Below are 18,579 nucleotides of genomic sequence, written 5' to 3'. Positions count from 1 at the left end.
CTGAAGAACAGCAATCAGTTTAACAGTTCAGGACAAACAAGGGACTCATGAACAACTATCACTAAACAAAAAAAACAGCTGTGGATCATTTAGTTAACAACACAGCATTAAGAATCAAGCGTATGTAAACTTTTGAACATCTTTTATGTGAAATATCTTACTCGGGTCAGTACTAAATAAAAAAAAACATGCATTTTATATGATGCCGTCTATTTTTGCAAAATAATGAGCATTTTGCACATTCTGCAAGGTGTATGTAAACATTTGACCTAAACTGTATATGAAAGCAGGAATATAGGATAGGAAAGCAGAAGCAGTAGTTTTCTCACCTGCATGAATCTTCACTGTCAGACTCTTGATGAGGTTTTCAGGTTTTAACAGGTTGACTTTCACCGCTGCCTCTTTCCTCCTCTGTTGCTCTTGTAGTTTTTCCTCTTTGAGCTTCTCCTTCTCCTGTTTTCGTTTCTCTTTGGCAGCTCTTCTCGTCTCCTGCTCCTCCTGCACCTCCTCTCGTGTCCTCCTTCTTCTGCTTTTGCTGTTCCCTCCGGAGCTCTTCTCTCCATCCCCGCTGATGTTGGTGTCTTCTATCGGGGCGGTTGAGCTCCTGGATGCGGCTGAAGTGTTTGATTCATTAATGCACGTGTCCTGATCAAGTATTGTACATGATGATGATGATAATGGATTATTTTGATCACTCTCATCCTCTGAGTCTGATATCTCCCATGTGTTTGCTCTCTGCACAGCTGACATCCCTTTAAATCATCTGCGGGTCATTTATTATGACTGTACATGTAATATATAAACTATATTTAAATGTACAGTGTGCTGTGTGACATTTGAGTCATTATATGTACATTCAGCCAGAGCAGTTATCGTCTAATGCGTTTTATTGTTTCCTAAACTGTCTGTAAGACGTTAGACTTTCCAGGCTGCGAATGTAAATAAATACGGAGCGATGAGAGGGACAAGAGTAGGACGGATTGCGTTTCGAAAATGATTTTTAAAAAGTTTAATTTTAATTACATTTTTCTGCGATTATAGGTTATTATATATTCATTTTTATTAACAGTTTAAAACTTCACATTCTAAAATCAAATGTTTTCATTAAGAGTATTTTGCACAGTGTTATTTTGATTTCAGTAGGCTATATATAAGTGCATAGCTATCCTATATCTAATTGAAATCAATTTTGAAATATTTAAAGCACTTTAACTTACCACGGATTTAGAAATATCCTATATGCACTACCAGTCAAAAAATGTTTGAACAGTACGATTTTTAATGTTTTTAAAATAATTTTTAAATAATTTTGGCGAAAAATTTGGATTTGGATATTTTAACATTTTACTGTTTTTGCTGTAATTTGGATCCGAAAATTGTATCCAAATTACAGCAAAAACAGTAAAATGCTGAAATATTTTTACTATTTAAAATAGGTGTTTTCTATTTGAATATCGTTTAAAATTTAATTTATTCCTGTGATCAAAGCTGAATTTTTCAGCATCATTACTCTAGTCTTTAGACTCCTTCAGAAATCATTCTAATATTCGGATATTATTATACTCATCATCATCAATATTTAAAATAGTTTAGTAAATTTTTTCAGGATTTTTTGATGAAAGGAAAGATCCAAAGATCAGCATTTATCTGAAATAAAAAGCTTTTTTTGTAACATAATACACTATACCATTGAAAAAAATTTTTAGGAAAGAAATTATAGAAATTAATACTTTTATTTGGCAATGATGCTTTAAATTGATCAAAAGTGATGACAAAGACATTTCTAATGTTACAAAAGGTTTCTTTTTATTTATTAATTAAACTTTTTATTTATTAAAGAAACCTAAAAAAATCTACTTAGCTAATAAATAATAATAAATGTTTTTTGAGCAGCACATCAGAATACTAGAATGATTTCTGAAGAATATATATATATATATATATATATATATATATATTCTCCAGAAATCATTTAAGTATTCTGATATATATATGAAAATTACTTTTTAAAATATATTCAAATATAATAGTAAAACTATTTTACAATGTTACCGTTTTTGCTGTACTTTGGATCAAATAAATGCATGCTTGGTGAGTAGAAGAGAGTAATTCAAAAACCATTATAAATCTTACTGTTCAAAAACGTTTGACTGGTAGTGTTTTTCCTATGTATAATTATTCCGTGGATATCCTATATATAATTTATGTATGTTTAAAGTGCCTTTAACTTAACACAGTTTATAAAATCCAATATAAAAATATATTTTCTACATATCATGAGACTTAAATGACCACTGTTTTGTTTCAAACGTAATTAAACATACATGATTAAATCACCTAATCTCTTATTTACTTTGGGTCACCTCCACTGTGTGCCGTGATTAGCCAATCAGCGCTAAATGCTGCGTCAGCGCTGAGAAAAGCAACATCAGGCGGCCAGTCACATGACGCTCAGACTATGACGCAACGCGAAATGGGAAAACTGTCAGTTGGTAGAAAATCTGGATCGACTCTTCCCTCAGTTTAACGCTTTCGCTATTTTATCATGATTTATAGATCAGCGAATATCTACGGCTCCTGCACAGGCGGCACATTCTGAAGATATCCTGCTTTGTGGGTCACGTAAACAAACATAATTTAGCCTGCTTTGTCGATATATGGAAACACTGCAGTAAATTTATCCGGGGTCGAGATGGCGAAAGCAGCGGAACAAGGTAAATGAAGTATTTCACTGGTTTTAGGATGTTTGTAAAATCAGTTGTATTTAAATAAGCTCTCAGGTAAACGTATTAGTTTCATTAATTAAAAAACTATAAATATCATACTGTAATTCATAAGAGATTCCATAGCTCATAAGTGTTTTCTCTCTTGTTTAGATGTAACCTGACACATGATTAACGTTAACTCTTCTCTCTTTCTCTCTGTCTGTGTCAATATATGTGTGTTTTTGCAGCCTATTACCGGTTTGTGGTCCTGTTTTTTAATTGTATGCTGACTTTCGGCTCTTATTTCTGCTTTGACATTCCCAGTGTCCTGCAGGAGCAGTTTCAGGGGGTAAGAAGCACATACATGACCTCTGACCTCGCTTGCACATCTCCTTATCTTAGTTTAGGCATTTTAGAAGTAGTCCTATTATGAGGAATCAAATATTCCTTGAGGTTCATGACCGCATTTACATATACAACAGTGCATTTATTGCAAATGAGTTGCACTTTATATGAGAAGTCTCTTCTGTTCACCAAACCTGCATTTATTTGATCTAAAGCACAGCAAAAACTGTAAACTTATACAATATTTTTTACTATTTAAAATAACCGTTTTCTATTTGAATATATTTAAAATGTAATTTATTCATGTGATTTCAAAGCTGAATTTTCAGCATTATTACTCCAGTCTTCAGAGTCACATGATCCTTCAGAAATCATTCTAACATGCTGATTTGTTGTTCAAGAAACATTTATCATTATTATTAGTAGAATTTTTTCATGTTTCTTTGATGAATAGAAAGTTCAGAAGAACAACATATCTGAAATATAAATCTTTTGTAACATTATAAATGTCTTTATCATCACTTTTGATCAATTTAAAGCATCCTTGGTAAATAAAAGTTATAATTTCTATCATTACGGACTCCTAAGTTCTTAAAAAGTATAGTGTATAATGTTACAAAAGCTTTTTATTTCAGACAAATGCTTATCATTGGATCTTTCCATTCAACAAAGAATCTTGAAAAAATGTACTAAACTGTTTTAAATATTGATAATAATAATAAATGTTTCTTAAACAACAAATCAGCATATTAGAATGATTAAAAGCTCTCCTGTCCCCATGTTGAGAGAAATTGTGAGTAAGATGTTACTTTAGTTCTAGAATAAATGTGAACATGCATTAATTCATCTCACTCACAAAAAAACAGACACAGTATTCCTCAAAAGGAATAAAAACAGTGAAATTCAACACAAACCTGCAATAATTAAATATGTTAAATAATACAAATATCCTTTATGTATTTAATACCATTTTATTAACCGATGTCTTTGTTGCCAACCTTTGATGATCCAATTCATCCATACTAATAAGCAAACATTACTCAAGATAATCTAACATTTGTTTTCCTTTTTTTTTTTTATTGCTGAAGAGTTGACATTTTTTCTTCTGCGGTCTACTGTACAGATGCACAGACTTTTCTCTACCCTTTTTGGTGTAAAAAGGGTTTTACATTTGCCAAAAATAGAACTTTTTATATTAAAAACAAACAAGCAAGCCCTGCCCAAAAAAGTAAAGTAACATAATTAGTTACTTTTTTAGGGAGTAACTCAATATTGTAATGCATTACTTTTACTTTGCATGTGACTGCATGAAGACTAATGATGCTGAAAATTTAGCTTTGAAATCACAGGAATAAATTACATTTTAAAATATATTCAAATAGAAAGCAGTTATTTTAAATAATAAAAATATTTCAAAATTGTACTGTTTTTGCTGTACTTTGGATCAAATAAATGCATTCACATTTTTTACATTACATCTATCGGGTGACCAGAACATCAGTAAAGTAAGATCCTGTGTTTTCTCCTACAGAATTTGACATGTCCAAACGCGACGGTGAGTAACAGCAGCACTAATGGCACAGGAGTGTGTGTGGAAGGTTTGGGAATGACGCCACAGGAGTACAACCTGCTCTACGCCATCTACGCCTGGACGTGAGACTCACACACACTCACACAGCTAGAATTAAATTACTGTCTGTCACCCGCTTAAGATGCACCTTGTTTATCAGCTTTAAAATGAATCTTATCTGGTTTTCCCAGGAATGCTGTGGTGGTCATCATGGCGGGATTCCTCATTGATAAATTGGGAAACCGCTGTAAGTTAGATCTTATGTTTTTTTGTAATTTTGTTAATATTCAGTATAATTTTTTAAAATATGTTTTTCTCTCCTGTAGTTGGCGTTTTCTTGTTCTCCTTCCTGACTGTGTTGGGATCGGCTATCTTTGCATTGGGATCTCATTTTAAAGGCACAACGTACCTGTTGCCCCTCATGCTGACCGGACGACTTCTGTTTGGCTCTGGAAACGGATCTCTGACCAGTATGACATTATATGTTAACCTGAAACACCACTGACATTGAGTAGATTTAGCTCTAGAAATGCCACATTTTTAGATTTAGATTCATGTTAGTTTTATTCACCAAGTGTGCACAGGAATTTGTTTTGGTTTTCAGAAGCTCTGGGTCAATACATGCATAGACTACCGCTCCAAAGTTTGGGATTTTTAATGTTTTTAAAAAAGTCAATCAAGGCTGTGTTAATTTGATCAAAAATACAGATTTTTTTTTTAATATTATGAAATATTATTATAATGTAAAGCAATGTTTTTCTATATTAATATACATTCAAATTTAATTTATATCTAATTAAAGTTGAATTTTTAGAATCATTACTTCAGTCTTCAGTGTCACATGATCCTTTAGAAATCATTCTAATATGCTGATTTATTATCCGTGCTGGAAACTTATTTTTTTCAGGATGCATTGATCAGTAAAAAGTTCAAAAGAACAGCATTTATTTAAAATAGAAAGGTTTTCTAACAATATACACTACTGTTCAAAAGGTTGAGGTCAGTACATTTTTATTTTTATTCTTTCTTTTTTTTTTTTAAAAAATGAATATTTTTCTTCACCAAGGATGTGTTAAATTAATAAAAAGCGATAGCATAGATTTACATGGTTAGACAAGATTTATATTTTGAATAAATGCTGTTCTTTTTTACTTGTTATTCATCAAAGAATCCAAAAAATAAAAACAGCACAACTGTTTCCAACATTAATCATTCTAATAATAAATCAGGCATATTAGAATGATTTCTGAAGGATCATGTGACACTTAAGACTGAAGTAACAACTGATGAGAATTCAGCTTTGCATCACAGAAATAAATTCAATTTTAAAGTATATTAAAATAAAAAACATTATTTTATATTGTAATAACATTTTGCAATGTTCTGTATTTTTGATCAAATAAATGCAGCCTTGATGAGCATAAAACACTTCTTTAAAAGACATTACAACTCTTTCTAATCCCAAACTTAGTTTATATACACAAGAGAATAGATATAAAATATAAATAGGGAGCAAGGATAAAATAATTAAGTATAAAAACTTAAAAATGAATATGGGTGGTGAGAGGCTACAATATTGCTACAGGTTGCTTTAAAAAAAGTTTGAAAGCAGTTTTAATTATGTTTTTATTATATTTACATTCAGATAATCTTTATTCACACAAACACACAAGAAGTTTGTTGCAGTTTTTAGGAGCTTTGACTACATATATTCATATACACAAAAGAGAATTGAAATAATTAAGGAGAAAAGTAATAAATTAAATGATTAAGTATAAACAGAGGCAGACAGTAGTACTTAAAAGTACTTTTCAAGTGTCTGTACTTTATGAGAGCTACTTCACAACATTCCAAAGCATAATATTGTACTTTTTACTGCACTACATTTCATATTAAATATAATTTAATACTTAATTACATTATAAATCCAGTACTTTTGTACTTTTATTTAGTTCAGAGATTTACTTGAGTACAAGAAAGTACTACATTTTTAATGTTCTTAAGTAAAGGTAAAAAAACAACAACTTTTATTTATGAAAACACTCTTAAAGTACATATACTTTTTAGGTTTATGTGATTAAAGTAAAAATACTGCACTACTGTCCATAGTATAAAAACTATAATAATCATTAAAAACAATGTATTATTATTATTAACAATGTCAATTTAGCTGTATTAGTTTCTTTTTTTATGTTCCCTACACTGTCAGCAAGTCTTTAGAGTTTTTTCAAACTGCAAATTAAAATAAATATTGGCGGTAAGAGGGACAATATTACTGAAATAATCAAGTAACAAATTAAAGGATCACTAAATAAATTATAGTGAAGTAAAAAAGTGTAAATGAACTAATGTCTGCATCACTAGTGGCATCAAAATTATTGTTATATGTGACCCTGAACCACAAAACCAGTTATAATACCAGTTAACACTTTTTTAAAAAGCTGAATAAATAAACTTTTCATTGATGTATGGTTTGTTGAAATAGGACAATATTTGGCCAAGATACAACTATTTAAAAATCTGGAATCTAAGGGTGCACAAAAATCTAAATATCGAGAAAATCACCTTTAAAGCTGTGCAAATGAACTTCTCAGCAATGCATATTACTAATCAAAAATTATGTTTTGATATATTTACGGTAGGAGATTTACAAAATATCTTCAAAAAAACATGGTCTTTACTTAATATCCTAATGATTTTTAGCAAAAAATATAATTTTGACAGATTCAATGCATTTTGGCTATTGCTACAAATATACCTGTGCTACTAAAGACATTATATACTAAAGAATATACATTTATATTCTAATAAAAAAAAAAAACACTATCTGCCCATTTTTCATTTTTAATTAAAAAACTGTCAGTCTGATTAAATTGTTTACTTCCCTAAGGCCTTTTTACTTCCTTAATGCATATCTTCTGGTCTTATTGTACATGATTCATCTGTGCATGCTATTGAAAGATGAAAGACTGAAAGATTATAAAGATGAAAAACATCTTTAGAATTTTTACTGAGAACTGAAACGCTTCCTCTTCCTCTGAAATGACTTTCTCTATCCACTGCTATCTCTTGAGGTTATTGGACTGGACTGAATAATGATTTAGTCATTGTTTTAACTAGTGCTCATTCTGTCTGGCTCATTGAATATCAGAAAAAGTCATTATACAAAAGTAAAACATTTTAACATCCATTTCCACTGGCTGGCTATTAATTATGATAGCAAGCTCTCCCAAGTCATAAAAGTATCTAACAACACTTAAATGGGCTTTTAAGGTGAGACACTGCAAGTAAATAGGGTAAAAAAATGAACTAATAGTTATCACCTTACTTACCTAGTTAATTGATCACATTAATAATTGGAAACATTTTTTTTTTGTATTACAGGTTTTCTAAAATGTTAGGATTAAATATGCAAATGAGGCATTATTTAATGAAATATGCGCTAATTTGCATTTCTAGTACAAAAAATCTAAAAACTGGATAAAGTCAGTTTCAAAATTCTTGTTTTTATATAATTATTGACATATTACAGTCAAATGGTTTTACAAAGGGGAATTTTGGGTATCTCATTTTGTCAAAAAATTAAAACACAGAAAACATTTTTTTAACATTTCTGGGGGAATAAAATGTATAAAATCAAGCAAATTATAGATGAACAAATCCCTCTGTAAAAACCTTCAGAATATAGATGAATATTAATGTAAAGTTTGGTGTGTGTAAGTGCTACTGAAGTGGAAGATTTATGGCTCAGTGTAGGAGAAAAAACTTATTTTGAGAAAACGGCCTTTAAAAATATGTATTGTAATTGAAATCTATTGACACAAATAGATAAAGTGCTATCTATTTTGGGTGTTTTCTTTCCACTAGTCTGAAAAAACACTTTGTGAAACACCAAAAAGCCCAAAATCTCAAACTTGACAGGTGCATAAAAACCTGCAGTGTCTCCCCTTGATTTCTCAGCTTCTTTACTCACCTAATAATCAAGGGCAAAGACATTACAAACACACCCATTAAAAGTATTGAATCTCATGTGTCTTTCTTCATTTCATAGTTGTCCAAAACCGTATCACGGCGTTCTGGTTTCGCGGGAAGGAGCTGGCTCTGGCGTTCGGACTGACTCTGGCCTTCTCCCGCTTGGGCTCGGTTCTGAACTTCTTCCTCACGCAGAGGTTCGAGTCTGAGTACGGTATGCAGTGGACACTTTGGGGAGGTAAGAAACACAATATGCACACGATTAAACTCTTGATCTGAAGTTCTAGGAGTATTGCAGTGCCTTATGCGTCTGTTTGATGTGCGTAGGCACTTTGCTGTGTGTTCTTGGCTTCCTGTCGGCTATAACCGTCAGCGTTCTGGATAAGATGGGCATGAAGCAGCTGGGACTGGATGGAGTGATTCAGGAGGAGTCACGCAAAGTGGTGAGACACTGATTAGGATGCCGATATATGTTGATATAGTCTTGCTATTGCTGAAGTATAATAATTAAATATGCAATGCTATATTTTGTGTTTTGTGTGTGTAGAGAGTTCAGGATGTGAAGCGTCTGTCTCTAAGATACTGGCTGCTGGTTCTTACCATCATGTTCTTTTATAATGGCATCTTCCCCTTCATCGCTGATGCCAGGTACAGTCATGAGGCATAAAGCTGTGTGGAATATACTGTTGAAGTCAAAAGTTTACATACACCTTGCAGAATCTGCAAAATGTTAATTATTTTAGCAAAATAAGAGGGATCATATAAAATGCATGTTGACCTGAATAGGATATTTCACATAAAAGACTTAAGAATTTGATTCTTAATACAGTGTTGTTACTTGAATGATCCACAGCTGTGTTTTTTGTTTGGTGATAGTTGTTCATGAGTCCCTTGTTTGTCTTAACGGTTAAACTGCCCGCTGTTCTTCAGGAAAGTCCTTCAGGTCCCACAAATTCTTTGGTTTTTCAGCCAAAGAATTTTTTTTTGTGTATTTGAACCCTTTCCAACAATGACTGTGTGATTTTGAGATCCATCTTTTCACACTGAGGACAACTGAGGGACTCATATACAACTATTACAGAAGGTTCAAACGCTTACTGATGCTCAAGAAGGGTAAATTTAACTTATTTTGTCTTCTGGGAAACATCTAATTATCTTTTGTAGCTTCTGAAGGGCAGTACTAAATAAAAACAAACAAACATGATATTTAGGCAAAATAAGAAATTCTGTTCAAAAGTTTACACCCCTGGCTCTTAATGCATTGTGTTTCCTTCTGGAGCATCAGTGAGTGTTTGAACCTTCTGTAATAGTTGCATATGAGCCCCTCAGTTGTCCTCAGTGTGAAAAGATACATCTCAAAATCACACAGTCCTTGTTGGAAAGGGTTCAAATACACAAAAATGCTGAAAAAACAAATAATTTGTGGAATCTTTTCTGAAGAAAAGCAGGCAGTTTAACTGTTCAGGACAAACAAGGGACTCATGAACAACTATCACTAAACAAAAACACAGCGGTGGATCATTCAGATAACAACACAGTATTAAGAATCAAGTGTATGTAAACTGTAATAGATCTGTTCACATTGTTCATGTGTTGCTGTGTGTGTTTCCAGTAAGTTTATCCAGGATAAATATAGTGGATACAGCCAGAAGGAGGCAGCATACATTGCAGGAGCTGTGTATGACAGTTCACTAGTGCTGTCTGCTGTTGTCGGCATCCTCATCGTAAGTCATTGCTGTCACTATCAGATGAACAAACACTAGTGCATGTTACGAAACACACTAAACTCACAAAAACACATCTATCAGATATTGCATTTACATGGTTACAGACTTTTATTTTGATTTTATTTAGCAATGATGCATTGCAGTGATCAGAAATGACAATAAAAACATTTATAATGTTACAAAAGATTTCAAATAAATGCTGTGCTTTTGAACTGTCTATTCATCAAAGAATCCTGAAAAAATAAATGTTTTCAACTTGAGAAGCAAATCAGCAAATTTGAATGATTTCTGAAGGATCATGTGACACTGAAGACTTTAGTAATGATGCTGAAAATTCAGCTTTAAATCACATATAAAACATATTCAAATAAAAACTGTTATTTTAAATCTTAATATTATTTCACAATATTACTACTGTTTTTACTGTATTTTTAAGCAAATAAATGCAGCCTTGGTGAGCTTCTTTTAAAAATCTTACCAACTCCAAATGTATTAAATGTATCATGAAATATATAAAAGCATGATATCTTCAGTATATGATGCCACTAAAGGACTTTATCCTAAGATGTATTTCCAGTCATGTGTTTAATGTTAATTGTGTTTGTGTCTGTGCTGTAGGACTATGTGGGGCTTCGCGGTGTGTTTGCGGTGCTCTGTGCCGTGTTGACACTGCCTGTGTTTGGTCTGCTGGCCTTCACATTCGTCCCTCCTCTCGTATCAACCATCTGGCTCGGCATCACTTACTCATTCGCTGCTGTGAGTATCAATCATGAACACACACAACAGACACTAAAGACACCATTTATACAATGTTATAGGAGTATTAAAGTAAATGCACAATTGTGTGGTCAGCAAACATTCTTAGAGAGCTTGTGAGTGGTTGAACTATTGTGCATTCCTCACTGAACACGAAACTGACATTTTGAAACTATGAGATTTGTTTGCAGGGTAAATTTATCTATTAATCTATTGATTCAAACTCGTGACTTTGATCATTCAGTTCAAGCTACTCACTAGCAAAAATGCAGATCAAATTAAAAAAGAGCCATTCATTTTCGAATATAGACATCACTTGTAATGATTTTAAAAAGCATGTAGATGTGTGAAACAGAGCTTTTCGAAAACTCTGAATCAGTTAAATCAATTAATTTGATTCAGATCAGCATTTCGGAGCAGGTTCACAAATAATTTGATGCAGATCGGGTTTTCAGAGCGGGTTTGAGAATCATTTGATTTAGGTCGGAGCTTCGGAGTGGGTTTGTGAATGGTTCAGATCGGGACTTTGGTGCACGGATCCCAAATCAATTGATTCAGATTTGGACTTTGGAGCAGGTTCGCAAATCATTTGATTCAGATCGGGATTTCAAAGCAGGTTCGCGAATCATTTGATTCAGATCGGGATTTCGAAGCAGGTTCACGAATAATTTGATTCAGATCGGGATTTCAAAGCAGGTTCCCAAATCATTTGATTCAGATCGGGATTTCGAAGCAGGTTCACAAATCATTTGATTCAGATCGGGATTTCAGAGCAGGTTCACAAATCATTTGATTCAGATCGGGATTTCAGAGCAGGTTCACAAATCATTTGATTCAGATCGGGATTTCGAAGCAGGTTCACAAATCATTTGATTCAGATGGGGACTATGGAGCAGGTACACAAATCATTTGATTTAGATCGGGATTTCAGAGCAGGTTCACAAATCATTTGATTCAGATGGGAATTTCAAAGCAGGTTCGCAAATAATTTGATTCAGAAGGGGACTTTGGAGCAGGTTCGCAAATCATTTGAGTCAGATCTGGATTTCAAAGCAGGTTTGCAAATTATTTGATTCAGATGGGGACTATGGAGCAGGTTCGCAAATCATTTGATTCAGATCGGGATTTCAGAGCAGGTTCGCAAATCATTTGATTCAGAAGGGGACTTTGGAGCAGGTTCGCAAATCATTTGAGTCAGATCTGGATTTCAAAGCAGGTTTGCAAATTATTTGATTCAGATGGGAATTTCAAAGCAGGTTCGCAAATAATTTGATTCAGATTTGGACTTTGGAGCAGGTTCGCAAATCATTTGAGTCAGATCTGGATTTCAAAGCAGGTTCGCAAATTATTTGATTCAGATTTGGACTTTGGAGCAGGTTCACAAATCATTTGATTCAGATCTGGATTTCAAAGCAGGTTTGCAAATTATTTGATTCAGAAGGGGACTTTGGAGCAGGTTCGCAAATCATTTGAGTCAGATCTGGATTTCAAAGCAGGTTTGCAAATTATTTGATTCAGATGGGGACTATGGAGCAGGTTCACAAATCATTTGATTCAGATGGGAATTTCAAAGCAGGTTCGCAAATAATTTGATTCAGAAGGGGACTTTGGAGCAGGTTCGCAAATCATTTGAGTCAGATCTGGATTTCAAAGCAGGTTTGCAAATTATTTGATTCAGATGGGGACTATGGAGCAGGTTCGCAAATCATTTGATTCAGATCGGGATTTCAGAGCAGGTTCGCAAATCATTTGATTCAGATGGGAATTTCAAAGCAGGTTCGCAAATAATTTGATTCAGAAGGGGACTTTGGAGCAGGTTCGCAAATCATTTGAGTCAGATCTGGATTTCAAAGCAGGTTTGCAAATTATTTGATTCAGATTTGGACTTTGGAGCAGGTTCGCAAATCATTTGAGTCAGATCTGGATTTCAAAGCAGGTTCGCAAATTATTTGATTCAGATTTGGACTTTGGAGCAGGTTCACAAATCATTTGATTCAGATCGGAATTTCAAAGCAGGTTCGCGAATCATTTGATTCAGATGGGGACTTTGGAGCAGGTTTGCAAATCATTTGATTTAGATTGGGATTTCAGAGCAGGTTCGCAAATCATTTGATTCAGATCAGAGCTTTGGAGTGGGTTTGTGAATGGTTCAGATCGGGACTTCGGAGCACGAATCACAAATTATTTGGTTTAGATCAGTACGTTGGTGTAGGTTCACAAATCATTTGATTAAGATCAACACTTTGGTGTGCAGATCGTCAATCTTTTGATACAGTTTAAGACTTCAGTGTGGGTTTGAGAATTATTTGATTCAGATTGGGATTTCTGAGCAGGTTCGCGAATCATTTGATTCAGAACGGGATTTCTGAGTGGGTTCGCGAATCATTTGATTCAGAACGGGATTTCTGAGTGGGTTTGAGAATCATTTGATTCAGATTGGGATTTCTGAGCAGGTTCGCAAATCATTTGATTCAGAACGGGATTTCTGAGTGGGTTCGCAAATCATTTGATTCAGATCAGAGCTTTGGAGTGGGTTTGTGAATGGTTCAGATCGGGACTTCGGAGCACGAATCACAAATTATTTGGTTTAGATCAGTACGTTGGTGTAGGTTCACAAATCATTTGATTAAGATCAACACTTTGGTGTGCAGATCGTCAATCTTTTGATACAGTTTAAGACTTCAGTGTGGGTTTGAGAATTATTTGATTCAGATTGGGATTTCTGAGCAGGTTCGCGAATCATTTGATTCAGAACGGGATTTCTGAGTGGGTTCGCGAATCATTTGATTCAGAACGGGATTTCTGAGTGGGTTTGAGAATCATTTGATTCAGATTGGGATTTCTGAGCAGGTTCGCAAATCATTTGATTCAGATCAGAGCTTTGGAGTGGGTTTGTGAATGGTTCAGATCGGGACTTCGGAGCACGAATCACAAATTATTTGGTTTAGATCAGTACGTTGGTGTAGGTTCACAAATCATTTGATTAAGATCAACACTTTGGTGTGCAGATCGTCAATCTTTTGATACAGTTTAAGACTTCAGTGTGGGTTTGAGAATTATTTGATTCAGATTGGGATTTCTGAGCAGGTTCGCGAATCATTTGATTCAGAACGGGATTTCTGAGTGGGTTCGCGAATCATTTGATTCAGAACGGGATTTCTGAGTGGGTTTGAGAATCATTTGATTCAGATTGGGATTTCTGAGCAGGTTCGCAAATCATTTGATTCAGAACGGGATTTCTGAGTGGGTTCGCGAATCATTTGATTTAGATCGGGATTTCAAAGCAGGTTCGCAAATCATTTGATTCAGATCGGGATTTCAAAGCAGGTTCCCAAATCATTTGATTCAGATCGGGATTTCGAAGCAGGTTCACAAATCATTTGATTCAGATCGGGATTTCAGAGCAGGTTCACAAATCATTTGATTCAGAACGGGATTTCTGAGTGGGTTCGCAAATCATTTGATTTAGATCGGGATTTCTGAGTGGGTTCGCAAATCATTTGATTCAGATTGGGATTTCTGAGCAGGTTCGCAAATCATTTGATTCAGAACGGGATTTCTGAGTGGGTTCGCGAATCATTTGATTTAGATCGGGATTTCGGAGCAGGTTCGCAAATCATTTGATTCAGATCAGAGCTTTGGAGTGGGTTTGTGAATGGTTCAGATCGGGCCTTCGGAGCACGAATCACAAATCATTTGATTTAGATCAGTACGTTGTTGTAGGTTCACAAATCAATCTTTTGATACAGTTTAAGACTTCAGAGCAGGTTCGCGAATCATTTGATTTAGATCGGAGCTTCGGAGTGGGTTCGTAAATGGTTCAGATTGGGACTTCAGAGCACAGATCACAAATCATTTGATTTGGATTAGTACGTTGGTACAGGTTCGCAAATCATTTGATTCAGATTGGAACTTCAGAATGAAGATTGTGAATGTTTTGATTCAGATTGAGACTTCGGAGCGCAAAGCGTGAATCATTTTATTCAAATCAAGTGCAGTGCAATGTGCAATGGAGTGCAGATCATGAATCTTTTGATTCAGTTTAAGACTTTGGTGCGGGTTCACAAATCATTTGATTCAGATCGGGATTTCGGAGTGGGTTCACGAATCATTTGAATCAGATCGAGACTTTGGTGCGGGTTCGCAAATCATTTGATTCAGATCGGGATTTCAGAGCGGGTTCATGAATCATTTGAATCAGATCGAGACTTTGGTGCGGGTTCGCAAATCACTAACCGTAGTAAGTAAGGGATGTGTTGCCAGGTTAACCAATAAAAAAAGTAGTAAATGTATACCTTAGAGGACACATAGGATGAATTGGATCTTTGTTTAAAGATTGTTTAAAGTTTTTCTTAATTCAAAAAGTTGATATTTCATTTCTGCTCTTAGACTGACATGTTTGTCATTGATTTTCTATTGTTTTGTGTTTTGTAGTCAAGCATGTGGCCCTCCATCCCGCTGGTGGTTCCTCAAGCCACACTGGGCACAGCGATGGGACTGGCCACATCCATACAGATGATCGGCATCGGCATTTCTAACCTGGTGGTGGGACAGATTCTGGGAACCAAATCCAGGTGACATTCATGCTCATCACACATGGAAATTTAATACATGTGCAGCATCATGATATTATTTGCAGTATCTTTGAGTACTGACTTAATGAGTCTTGTGTGTGTATGTTGCACAGTGATGTAAAGATCCCGCTGTGGAGATGGCAATATATGATGATCTTCATGCTGGCCAATACCATCAGCTGCATCGTCACCTCTACCATCCTCAACATCGTTGACTACAGACAGGTAACACACACACACAAGCGCCCACTATCGCCACATCTCTCTGAATCACTCATCATAAATGGGTAACCTCAGGTAACCATAGCAACAGTGTGATGAACGAGAACTGTGAAGAGTTTCAGCGAGGAGAAGCGGAACGAGTTCACATTGCTACGATGTTTAAGAATGTGTGATTGTACGTGACCTCGATCTGCGTAATTACAGGATTTTTTCAGAGCCTGAAAAGCTGGATTCGCCTCTTATTGTCTACATCATAAGTTAGAATAATATTGAAAGTGCTATCTGTGGATTCAAACTTATGCGTGACTCAGGCGCCACATGAACTATGAGTTTTGAGTCAACAGTACTTTGGAATAGCGGAGGTTATTTTTGGCTTTGAAAACACATCAGTCCATTTCAATAGAGGTGGATTAGATTATTCTGCTGTGACAGTATCGTTCATGACCTAATGCGATGAAAATGATCCGAAAATCAACCCTGTTTACTTTTGTAATGCTGTATACATTCCTGATCTTATCATGCACAGTTCATCAGAAAAAAATGTTCATTATCTTAAACAGAAAATAGAATGAAGTAGGATATCCTACGCAAAATACATTTTATGAATAGTTGTATGATGACCTTAAGATATAGAGGTTATGAATAATTGTTTAAAAGCAATGTATGCGTGTGTTTATAGGGAAGCACTTTGAATAAGACGACGAAGAAGTCAGCGGCTCAGAGCGATCCTGCTCAGACTGACAGAGAACCGCTGATGAATGAAGAGGACAATGAAGATATTAATAATGCTCCCTCCATCAACAGGACATAGAGGAATCGATCGCATTCTCTCTCGTGTCATTGGACATTAATAAAGGGAACGCTTGCTCTCAGAAATGTGTCATATGATGTTTAGTACTAACATAAAGACTTCAGGTACACTCATCATGTCAGATTTTCTCAGGCCAGTCCTAAAAATGTAATACTTTCAAACATGTGAAAGATCAGTAATTATTTCTTATGGATTATGGAAGCTTAAGCTGACACTCATCTGTTTTAAAACATCAAACTAACAACGTCAGTTGTTTTCTGATGAGCCACGGTTTTATAAATGAACTGTGCGACTGTTTTACTAATATGAGGAAATCAAAGGGTTTGTCTGTTTATTTACTATGTTTTGTCATTTTGAAAACATGGTGAAATGGGTCAGATTCATGAATTGTTAACATTCTCTATCAACTTGTACTAATAACTGCTTACAAAATGATTGAATAATATGCATTTTGCAAATTTTAAAGATTTTTTTTTTATATAAAAATAAAATTTTGTGCCACAAGGAGATTATGAATGCTGTCGTTTTTGAAATTTCCTTTTGAATTTATATATATATATATATATATATATATATATATTTATTTATTTATTTATTTTAATATAGTGTCATGAAATTGTAAATTAATATTTTATTTAAAATATTTGCATTTAAAATATATAAAGATATAATGGTAAATTATATGATTAAATGTTTAAATATCTAGAAAAATATTAAAATAAATTAAAATAAATTTAAGATAATTATTAATAAATATATAAAATTAAAGTAAGTATTGAAATAGTATTATTTTACAATACAATGAAATAGCATTTAAAATACTGATTTTCTGACAAAAAAGTGTGTGTGTATATATGGTGTAATGAAATTCTAACTAAATATTTTTTAAATAATTTTCTAATATTTACATTTAAAAAATATAAAGGTATAATATGCAGTATTATGATTATTTAAATATATAAATTAGTTTTTTATATTTATTTTTTTATATTTTATTATGATAAAATTATTACATATCAGTAAATATAATTATCAAATTATCAATAAATATATAATATTAAAATTAGTATTGAAATATTAGTATTTAAAAGCACAATGAAAAAGCAAAATACTGATTTTTTGACAAAAAAATTTATGTAATTAAATTCTAACTAAATATTTTTTATCGTTTTAAAATATTTACATTTAAATAAAGATATAACATGCTTAATTATTTAAATATCTAAAATATTTATATTTATTTTTTTATTTATATTTCATTATGATAAAATGTATAATTGTTAATAAATATATACTATTTAGTTACGATAGTATTGAAATATGAATATCACAACGCATTAAAGCCAAACGGGGGCACTGGAGAGCCGCTCAGGTGGGATTGGTCACTATCTGGGGGCGTTACAAGGGTACTTACCAAGGATCTTAAAGCATGAATTATTTACCGCTCCGCTTTTTCATTTTACAAACCGACGAAAATCACTACAAACACAGTTTGCATCCATATAAAAATCCTGACTGTGAGTTTAAATAACTTCAGTTTACCCCGTGCACAGTCCACCTACCTTGATTCCTGTTATTCCCCATAAAATCAGTGTGATTGAACAACCTGATTGGACACTTCCCACCTCTGACTACAAATAGTAGGCGTATCCCTTCCAGCGATTGGCTAACGGCGTCTGTCAGTTCCGTCGCGCCCCGCCCCCTTCATTCCTGCGTGTGTGTTGAGTATGTAGTGTGTGTGGAGAGCGCAGCCGGACCCGTGTGATCAGCTGTGACCGTGGGAAACGGACCCACTGTGCCCACCCAGACCTCCAAAAAATCTGTCTTTGTAGCGGAAACTCTCGAGAGAATCCACATTGAAGCACATCATGGAGTTTCGGGATAGTTGTCTCCGCGT

At 34.0% G+C, this 18,579-nt stretch overlaps 1 protein-coding gene across 1 annotated transcript; it reads left to right on the top strand.

Moving 5' to 3' along the window:
* Positions 1-2,577: 2,577 nt before the first annotated feature.
* Positions 2,578-17,189, top strand: LOC141300805 (lysosomal dipeptide transporter MFSD1-like). Its single transcript, XM_073831101.1, has 13 exons — positions 2,578-2,714; positions 2,954-3,054; positions 4,582-4,703; positions 4,812-4,867; positions 4,947-5,090; positions 8,672-8,830; positions 8,920-9,035; positions 9,140-9,240; positions 10,205-10,316; positions 10,938-11,075; positions 15,510-15,649; positions 15,763-15,874; positions 16,551-17,189. Exons 1-13 carry the CDS (start codon positions 2,693-2,695, stop codon positions 16,680-16,682), a joined length of 1,455 nt encoding a protein of 484 aa, XP_073687202.1. The 5' UTR covers positions 2,578-2,692; the 3' UTR covers positions 16,683-17,189.
* Positions 17,190-18,579: the final 1,390 nt, after the last annotated feature.

This window comes from Garra rufa, chromosome 24 (assembly GCF_049309525.1).
Source record: "Garra rufa chromosome 24, GarRuf1.0, whole genome shotgun sequence".
Lineage (NCBI taxonomy): Eukaryota > Metazoa > Chordata > Actinopteri > Cypriniformes > Cyprinidae > Garra > Garra rufa.
The sequence above is the reverse complement of the archived record's forward strand: the minus strand, read 5'-3'. Positions and strand labels throughout refer to the sequence as shown.